Below are 10,526 nucleotides of genomic sequence, written 5' to 3' on the forward strand. Positions count from 1 at the left end.
GTATCAAAAGCAACGCCCCGAATAAGCAGCCTATTTGTTTTAAAAAACTGGAAAAAACTGCCAGTATTTGTGATGACACAGAAACTGAAAATTTCTTCATTCTTTGGACGAATTATTCTGAAATGTTCCACGACAAGAAAACGCTGATCAAGATGGTCGTTAGAAAATGACAACAACCAGTTTGAAAATAAATTGCAGACAATTTGTAAATGATCATTCCATTCTATTCGGCTTCACTTGGATCAGCCGATAAGAAAAAAATGTCCTATAATACAACAAATAGATGAGGCAGGCGCCAGCTATAATCGAGTTTAACCTCGGGAAATTGAAACACGCTGAATACGGGTTACAAGCCAGACAATATACGTGTGGTCCGTTAAACGTGTCTCGACGAGCTGCAAAAGTAATTCCGTGTCCGCGAGGGCTGGGAACAAATGTCTGGTAATCGATCTTTTCTTTGTAGCTAATATTCGACCCACTCAACTGTGGTTGCCTCGGTAGCGCAGTGGTTAGAGCGGTGGTTAGTGAGCGAATTCCCCACATAGGCCTCATACCATAAATAATCCCTCTTAAACAAGGACCCTGACTATAAAAGGAATAGCTCCTCCCCCTCTTTGTCACGCAACAAACGTTTTCGCGACTTATCCAAAATGGCGGACTCAACGAGCAAGAAGTGTGGAAACCCGTGTTCTATAAGATGAGTAGGAAACTGCACTTATTTCAATAAATGTTAGCTAAAAGTAGTCATATTGATAAAAAAAAAAGTGTATAATAAACTATCAACGCTGCTTTCCTTGAAAAAACGTAGCTTGCCCTAAAAAATTCAAATTTCGCGCTCGCGACGGTTCCCCCAATGGCGGGCTAATTCATATAAAGGCGCACAGTCTCCTCTCTGCGGTTCTGACGCCTATCTGAGCCTTCTATACCCATGGCTTGAGGTATTCATTTTAATGATATGCTCATACTATGGTGGTATGAGATACATTTATTTTGAGAATATGATGGTTCGATTCATGGCGGATGGCGAGGTATTTCTATGGCTCGTCTTCCACTTTGAATCGAACCACTTGCGAGGGTACGGCACGGCAATCATTCTTCCAGCTTCACCGTCGATTATTATATTCGCGCTTCTATTTAGCTATGGCCGATTCTGCGTCCAAGAAAGCCAAAGTGATGCCGCAAGCACCTCCTCGCGATCGAGTCAGGTCCACCTTTCAACTCGAAGTCGAAGCTGATCAGAAATGGCGATTGGACAGGGTTAAATGGCATATTCAGTGGGTAAAGGACAGCTTACACAACCAGTCGCACGCCAATGGGAAATGCCTTGGTGATGGAACGACTCTTGTGTTCCTTGGAAGAGTCTAAACAAAGAAGAATGGCGAGTGCAAGCTATTCCTCAATGTTTCCATCTAGCTCGTTCCATCATCATGATTACAAGCCCTCCCCTCTGACCTGCAATGCGGAGACTCAAACAGTTTGTAATCCGTCCGTTCTGCCGTTCGTTTTGTCCATCGGGGAGAATACGACTGGCCGTTTTGACATCCACACTGCAAGTAGGCCTGATGAAGATTTTGTTGCATCAACTGACGCCATAAATCAACTTATGGGTACGATGGCAAAATACAATGGAAGATGTCCTCTCTGTGGATATGATCTAGACATGCAGTCATTTGAAGTGCTGCGGCATGGCCATACAGTTCGCATAAGCGTTTTTGTGCTGCTGGCCATTCATTGCGATGGTTTTCAAGCAGCAGCATTTCAGGAAAGTTTACTGCAAATTTGAGGTATGTCATTTCTCACTTGTATAGTACAATATATACTATAAGTTGGAAAATTTATGTTTCTTTGACTTGAGGATCACTGTCAGCAATACATGCATTTGTCTCTTTTTAGAATGGTGCACGGTTTTATCAGTACTGGGCTTACTGATACCCAGTACATCTCCAGCTGCAAAGCAGCTAACATTGGCAATGTGGAAGAGAAGTACATTTCTACTGGTATTTTGGTTACATGCTGGGTTTTATTCTTTTATGTAAAATGGCACAGTCATTGCTTAGGACAAATCTGCTCCCAGTTATATCTGTTGTTGCTGGTAGAAACTAAATTTAACAAACACACACAAAAAAATCTCACACATCCATGCATATCTCCATGTTTACTAGTACTGAGACATTAATTTTGTGTACTAAATCAAAAAGATCTTCTGGTGCCCTTTTTTTTTTGGATATACTGCACGTGCACCGGAGATAATTTCATTTGTTGTGTATATTATAACATAGCTATATGCTTGGGCGCGCTATCGTTTAATTTTTCCAACAAAGCTAATGCATTGATGGAACTGGCAGACACATAATGTAACTACATTTCTTTCTTGGCAGTGTACTCCTCCCTTGGCTACAAAAATGCTGTGAAAGCTGTGTATGAGGAAAAACTGCTTGAAGTCGCAGAGATGCACAACAAGATCCTCAATATGCTGCAAATGGGGATGTTTGTATTTTAGTTATAATTTAAATATATGATGTAGGTTTTTCATGTTTACAAAAAGAAGAATAATCTACCTTGCTTCTTGCCTTATACGGTATTATTATTGTGTGTATTTTTTTCAGGTCATCATTACAGACGCAAGACATGACTCAAGTCGTGCCGCACAACACACCACTGTTTCAGCTATATCTCATCGGTATGAATAATGTGATAACAATAACAGTGATAGATAGCACACCATACCCTTGGGGTAAATAATACTGGTACAATGACTTTGACCACAAATACAGGACCAGGTTGCATTGGCTGCTCAGCTGAGGAGGCCTCATTACAGACGCAAGACATGACTCAAGTCGTGCCGCACAACACACTACTGTTTCAGCTATATCTCATCGGTATGAATAATGTGATAACAATAACAGTGATAGATAGCGCACCATACCCTTGGGGTAAATAATACTGGTACAATGACTTTGACCACAAATACAGGACCAGGTTGCATTGGCTGCTCAGCTGAGGATGCCTGGCTGAGTCCACTGTAGTAGCTGCTGTATAATTTACTAAACATCAAATGTATTGCAGCTGTAGGCCACAACCTCTTCAGCTGTCGGCACATAGTAGCTGAGTATTTGTTGGTAGTTAAAATTATCCCTTGGTTTTATTTTATAGCAACAAAAAGGTTATTTATAGCCTCAGTTGGTCAAAGAATGACATGGCTTCAGCTGCTTCACGGGAAGTTCCAATGACTAAAGAAGTGGTTGATTCTCTAACAGCTCTTGGTGAGATAAATGCAACAAGTTGCCTCTAGCTTCCTTTTCAAAGTGAGGGTAAGTGCAAGGTCTCATGTGAAAGTGAGTTTTATTTCAACGTGAACACAAACTCATTTCCATATGAAAGACTTGGCACATACCCAGGCAACTTGGCAGTGGGCTATTAATTTTGTTTCCTAATTGTTTTTTTTTTGTTGCTGATCCTGAGTGCACTTGACTCATGACATTCAAGTAATGTTTTCTTACTAGTTTACTTATACTTCACAGTAATTATTAATGCATACAAATGCAACTTTGCCAAACGATACTTTTTTCCTTTTTTAGGTCATCGCATTGGTGAAGTTGCACATGACTATGTACCGGCTTTGAAAACTTGGCTGAATGGGAAAGGAATTAAGAACTCCTATGACAGCTGGCATAGTATGGCAACAATGAAACATAGGAAGTTGTAAACTGTTGAAAAGGGTCTGGGAAACACTGGCAACTACCAGTACCCACACTTCTACTTTTCAATCGACATCCAGCAACTTGGAACTGAATTAACAGACTAAAATTTAACATAGCAGTGTGCACTCAAATACAAAAGAAGTTCAATGCGTGAGTTTGGTGCTGAGAAGTGGGAGAATTACTTTATTATTATTATTATTATTATTATTATTATTATTATTATTATTATTGTGCTTATTTCAAACTTCCACTTTGTTTACAAGTGCGGATCGTAGTGAAACTGCGGATTACAATAATCTGGGCAATTTCCTATCATGTTTCAAATAGACTGATGCTTCATTTACGGCTATGAAAAGCTTTCACAATTTCACAGTTTTGTGCGCTTGCCCACTTTTCACATTTTCTGATCACGTTCATACTATCAGAGAGTCCCACATTGTTTAACTCGTGAATCAGTTCACAGTTCAGTTCATCAGTTCAGTATTATTATTATTATTACTACTATTATTATTATTATTATTATTATTATTATTATTATTATTATTATTATCATTATTATTCACCGGGAGAATTATGGATTGTGTGAATAATTAATTCTCAATCTATTATAAAGGAGGAAAAGGTGTAAAGAAGGCCATCAAAAAGGTAGCCAGTGGTCTAGTAAGAGACTCTGAGAAAAGTTGGTTCTCAGAATTGTCTGACAAAGGTAACTGACTTCATAAAAAGAGGAACCTCATTTGCTTTTTTAACTATCTTTTCAATGCCTTTCCTTTTGCAAAGGGACAAGCTTCTCACTTGTTTGCAGTAAAGTGCACACGCATATTTATTATCCAATGAAAAACTGCAATGGAGATAGCGAAGAATTAAGGAATTACATGGTCAACATCATAGACCATTACAAGGTATATCTATGTTCTATATTGTTAATTATTATTATTATTATTATTATTATTATTATTATTATTATTATCATTATTATTATTATTATTAGTAGTAGTAGTAGTAGTAGTAGTAGTAGTAGTAGTAGTAATATTGTCGTTTTTTTTTGGGGGGGGGGGGGAACGGTTTTAAAAGGCAGTAAATATCCAAGAAAGGTTATCTTGATGTACTTATGGCTATTATCATGATGCAACATACCTATTGTTTTTTTGACTGATTGATAATTTTTTTATTGTGCTTTGATATCTTTCATATATTTTGTGCACTCTTTTTATTTACTTAGGGAGACCATTCTAAATGTCACGAGGACTCCAGATGTCACGAAGAGGGGTATGTATGCAGCAAAAAACCCCTTGTCAGTGACAGGGCTATTGCTGCATACAGGAAAGCTATTGAAGGGACTACAATCTACAAAAATGCTTCTGATTATGCCCAGGTAGTTACCTTTGTGTCCGTTGTGAATGTACCGGTAAAATCTACTGTACATGTCTCGGTCAAAAATGTGACCAGAGTTTCCAGTGTGTTGCCAAATTACACTAACAGATCAATTTGGTATTCAAAACACTGTTATCACCAATTTATTACTTCAATCTAACTCTTATTTATGTTTTTGTAGTGCCGTGACACGTACTGGGTTGAAACATTGCACTTGGTAATGCTTGTCTATGCAGCAAAACGCATTCATTTTAGTCGTGCAGACACGTATGAGATGCGGATGCAGTTGGCTATTCTTGACTGGGTATAGTAGAGCTCCCGCCATTGGTTACTATGTATACTAAGTAGGGTAAGTGGTAGTTGTCAATGGGTTAAGGGCAGGAAAGGAATTGTTTTCCCACTCATGAAGTTTCTCAGTGTTCTGAAATTAATTTTTAGTTTGGGTCATATTTTATTTGATGGGGGATGTGTACATAGGGAGTAGTGTTTCATTCTGTTATGTCTAGGTTGTGTGTGGGTGTGGGTGTGGGTGTGTGTGTGTGTGTGTGTGTGTTGGGGGGGGGGGGAGGGGTCATAAAAATGGGTTTTGATCTGATAACATATAATTATTAGAAACCACTACATTTTATTATGATAGTGAACAGCAATCACACATGTATACTGACATATATTTCTAGCGAAATCACAGCTGTTTCACTAACCTGTTTAGTATTGTTTGTTATATCTTCGCTTAAAATGGTCATAAAATATAAAGACAGGGACATTTTGACGCTGGAGGATATACAGAAGCTCACAGTTAAAGATCTGAGGAATATTTTGGGGAGCACTTCCGAAAACGCCGGCGGAATGAAGGCGGACCTGGTTTTGAAAGTGCACGCATTGCTTATGCGAGACTGGTATTAAGGTCGGCCAAAAATACCCAGCAAACTGCTGAAAACTGTGCTGAAAACAGTGGCCATTTCAAATACGACGAAGCAATGAAACCAATCTCAGCTCTTGGATGGTCAACAGACTTGCGACCGCTTCCAGAACTGAACTTCATTCAGCTCTACGATTACCTTGTTGTGTCTACAAGCAAGTACCGTTGAAGGGCACACATTACAAAAAGCTAAAATCGTACCAATTTTTCTTTGAAGGAAATGTGAAACGATTGGAAAGCAAAGTCTTTCAAGGCCAGATCTACGTGAAAGCCAGCGTAGTTCCTTCAATGAAAAAGAATCCGTACAGAGTTGTTGTGGAGTTTTCACCTCAGAGCGACATTTTGCGAGCGGCATGCACGTGTCCGGTTGGACTTGGTTTATCCGGAAAAGGTAAATGTAACCACGTTGGGAAAGTGTTGTTTGCGATTGAAGATTTTAAAAGAAGGGGATTACAAAAACATGCCGAGCCTTTGTCATGTACATCGCGGCTGTCTGTGTGGGTTGTACCCCGCAACCAAAGTGTTGCAGCTAAACCTCTCGACCAAGTGCTAATCAGAAAGATCCGATTTGGTAAGAAAAATATTCGTCTTCAGTCAAAGGTTATAAAATTTGATCCAAGATCACCAAATCAGCGAACAAGAGAGAAAAGCAGTTTCAAGATTTTAAGTGAAAGTCTTCAAAATTGTCTCCCTGCCAGCTCATTTTTTTTGTTCCATGACATGAAGTCAAACTGTGTAGAGGAGTCAGACTATAAAGGGACAAACGAGGCACCAGAGTCTGTGCCTTTTACAAACAGTTACGATACTGCTACTGAGCACTTTAAATCTATGATTGATTCCTACGTTTCCGGCTTAACAATCACCCAAGAAGAAATAGATGAAACGAAGAGAACACCTCGAGGACAAACAAAAACAATCTTTGGTTTGAGAAAAGAAAATCTCTTTTGACAGCTTCAAACTTTGGAAAAGCAGCTAAGAACAAGGTGGAACCTTCAAATAAGTTGAAATCAATCCTTTACTCGAATTTTACAACAGATGCTATTCAATATGGCATGGAAAGTGAAGCAAAGGCAGTGAACCTTTATATCAGGGAAATGAAAAGGATGGCAAGCATTCATGTTACTGTTGAGGAAATTGGGCTACTGGTGTCCAAGGACAAGCCATTCCTGGGGGCAAGCCTAGACAGGATTGTAACCATTAAGGATACATACGAAAAATGAGGAATGGAAGTTAAATCCTCTTTAAGCAAAGCAGGCATGACTATTGAAGAAGCCTGCCAAAATAAAGCTTTTTTTCTGGAGAAACTTGCCGATGGAACTGTAAGGTTAAAACGAAATCATGATTATTATTTACAAATTCAAGGGGAGCTCTACTGTTCTAACTTGAATCTTAAAGGGATCATTATTATAGTATACTTTGGTGAGAGTAGACCACTATTTGTGGAGAAAATGTACTTTGACAACTCTTGGATCGGTGACTCCCTGCCAAAGATAGGTTTCTTTTACAGACGTGCTCTTTTCCCTGAGCTTATTAGGGAGTTTAAGCAAAGACGACGGCTACGGCAACGAAAACGTCATTCCAAAATATAACTTAGCGCTATCGCAACTATTTCGCAATTATTCCGTCTTGTTCACCTTGACAATACAGGCGAACTATCGTGTAACTGGATGGGTACGAACGGTTTTAAAGTCAAAACACAAAATGACTGTTTCATTGTTATATGCTCATGTTGTCTTCAAAACCTAACATATGGTGATTTGACGTTGTTGTTTTGTGGAGTACGGAAGAGAAATGCTGTGGCGTTGCCGTAGCCGTAGCCCTCGTCTTTGCTTAAACTCCCTATTAACAGACGAGTGCAGCGGGGTAAGATTCTATACCTGCATGGAGGTTGGTTGCCATATGGCCAATATTGCTGCACAAGTATTGGTTTGAAAATGCGATTTCAAAGGCAATTGTAAACAATTATTGTGTAGTAAATTTACATCATTTATTACTACAAGCATTACTTTTCCTTTCAACATGTAACAGTGCTAAGAATGTATCCATAAGAACCTTGATGACACTTGTAAGCAAATAACCTTGCAGGATTAATTTGCACTTCTACTGAGTAAAGTTTGAACTGACAATACTTGAAATGTCGGCTGGGTGTTACATTAGTTACAGTTAAAAACTTTATAAAACTAAGACTTATTTTGTCATGGGTATGTAGTGTTGGGAGAGTACCAATACTCCTTTCCACTTAAAATAACAGACCCCGAGTTAAGCAACAGTAGCTAAGAGCCACTAAGGGGAGAGACTAAACCACAAAACTAAACTACAGGAAACCACACTGGCAATTTAATTGTCTAGTTTCTTGAATTTGTGTTTGTTGCTTTATCTCCCATCTGATTGTCTAGGGGTTGCAAAATGATAAACATGCCAGAAATCATTTTAGGTGTGTAAACAAAATACAGTTAATAAAAAAGGAATTTAGGGTTTTCGTTTGGCGGGAGGTAGTAATGGAGGAAGAAAATTGTCAATAGTCCACACACTGTGGCTATTTGCGTTGCATAGGGGCTTAAAGTGTTGGGTAAGTTACCATCCAAAATACGGTAAGTCTTTATCCTACCAATTGCCCTCTCTACGTGTATTCGCACAGAGAGGATAGTCATAGTTTCCTCTGTCTCTGATGCAGTCAGTTGATCTCGTCCGGCTAAAAAAGGGTGCATATTAACCGTGACACCATCAGGTAAAATGTCCTTTATGTAGAAGCCACGGTCAACCATAACATTGTCACCACTACTCAATAAATCTAGAACTCCACTTTCTCTTGTTATCTGTTTATCCGACACCCGCCCACCCCAGAGGTCTGAAAGAAAGGTGACTTGGCCATTTGTAGTGACTCCCACCAGTTGCTTCCAAGTGTTGTGGTGCTTGTAGTCTGACCAAGATTCAGACTGCGCAAGCATGGCAGAGGGGCGCTGAATAAATATCTCTGTATAGTCCAAAATTATTCTAGTTGTTGCAAACTCGGCAAACTCGTCTGGCATGTTTTTGCGTACCAACTCTTGTGATGGAAAGGGGAAAAGGTCTTTGAGTTCAAAGTACAACAAATTGATCCAGGTTATGCATATTCTGGACACAAGGCTTGTACTAACACCAAACCTGACTGCAAGGTTTCCACAAATAATCCAGCCTCAATACTAAAAGAAAGGTAAGGTAGGTAAAGTTACACCTTATTTAACGTCAGAAGTTCCTTTACTCTCTAGAGAGTACACTCCCAGGAAGCCGACGGAAAATTCATCAAGAAATGTTAATTTCCTGGAAGGTCTAGGCTTAATTTTATTTTCATCCTCTTGATAAGGCTGCCTCTCTCTTACTAAGTGTTCTCCTTTCCAGTACTGCATTTTCGCTAATTTTGGCTCAAGATACTTGAAAAAACTTATCAGTGCTTCATAGCAAGGAAACCCAGTGTCAAATGGGATGGCTGAATTATCATCCTTTATTTTGTCTAGCCAAAATTGGCGCCCTAGCAAAATCTCATTCTCTTTTTCCATCTCTGCCAACTTTTCTCCATGATCAGCTAACGTAAGTTCCAGTAATGTAATCGGCCTCTGTAGTTGTTCACCAACATTAGCTTTAGAGGCTTTGGTTGGATCCAGATCATTACCAAATGAATTTTAACATTGACTGCTGCTGACTGTGGAAACTGTTTCAGGTGGTGCTGGTATGATTATTGAGTCTTCAGTGACTTCCATGGAGTCTGCAACATCCCTTTCCTGAGCTAAAGCTAATTTATTTTGGGTTCGCCTTGGAGGAGCTTTTCGAGACTTTTTTTGGCACGCTCCAAGAAAACTGGGATGGCTCAGCACCTTAAAACATAAATGCATTAAAAAATCAAAATAATTACATGACCATGATAAATGAACATGTTGTGGTGCTAATGGTCGTTTTGATAAAGTTATGAAAAATGCTAAACTGTAATGTCAGTTAAACTGTTTTTGATCTCAGTACATTTATATGACACCAATGAATAAGGTTCCATGACGCACAACAGTAATCCACTGGTATCCGTAACAGCTATGATATATTCCTTCAATGTGAAAAGCCAGCCATCAGTCAAAAGCTATATAATGTTACAATTTTAAATGATTTATGTACAAAGGAACAAATAAAAATTTAGCATAAGGCAGCTGCAATGAAATATTTGCCATGACGTTTTTGTATCTGTTACCTTTCTTTAAGTCCCAGCGGCCTGAAAATTTTCTTATAATATCTTCTTCTGTAAAATTTTCACTGCAAACAACAGTTGCAGCAGTTACATTGAAGTCATCCTTTCCATGTTGCCGCTTTATAAGGTTACACCAGCGATTCCTGGTCTTAAGCCCTGGCCAAACTATCGAACAAAGTTGGATCCCACATGCAACATTGTTGGATGTAAATGTTGACGTAGTGGCAAAACACTATGCAACATTGCTTGACGAATTCAAGTTTAAGTTGGCGCAAAATTTGAAAATGCGGCGAAGCGTTATGCTACGGAAGTTGTTTTAGGA

At 39.1% G+C, this 10,526-nt stretch overlaps 1 protein-coding gene and 2 pseudogenes across 1 annotated transcript; 2 read left to right on the forward strand and 1 right to left on the reverse strand.

The window, feature by feature from the left end:
* Window positions 1–2,457: 2,457 nt before the first annotated feature.
* On the forward strand, window positions 2,458–5,385 carry LOC137995927 (uncharacterized). The gene is made up of 7 exons (XM_068841377.1): window positions 2,458–2,680; window positions 3,154–3,263; window positions 3,579–3,674; window positions 4,315–4,407; window positions 4,512–4,603; window positions 4,924–5,109; window positions 5,257–5,385. Exons 1-7 carry the CDS (start codon window positions 2,532–2,534, stop codon window positions 5,383–5,385), a joined length of 855 nt encoding a protein of 284 aa, XP_068697478.1. The 5' UTR covers window positions 2,458–2,531.
* Window positions 5,386–5,743: 358 nt separating this feature from the next.
* On the forward strand, window positions 5,744–8,062 carry LOC137994879 (uncharacterized; annotated as a pseudogene).
* Window positions 8,063–8,463: 401 nt separating this feature from the next.
* Window positions 8,464–9,380, reverse strand: LOC137995928 (uncharacterized; annotated as a pseudogene).
* Between the last annotated feature and the right edge of the window lie 1,146 nt (window positions 9,381–10,526).

The sequence above is a fragment of the Montipora foliosa genome, chromosome 3, assembly GCF_036669935.1.
Source record: "Montipora foliosa isolate CH-2021 chromosome 3, ASM3666993v2, whole genome shotgun sequence".
Classification (NCBI taxonomy): Eukaryota; Metazoa; Cnidaria; class Anthozoa; order Scleractinia; family Acroporidae; genus Montipora; species Montipora foliosa.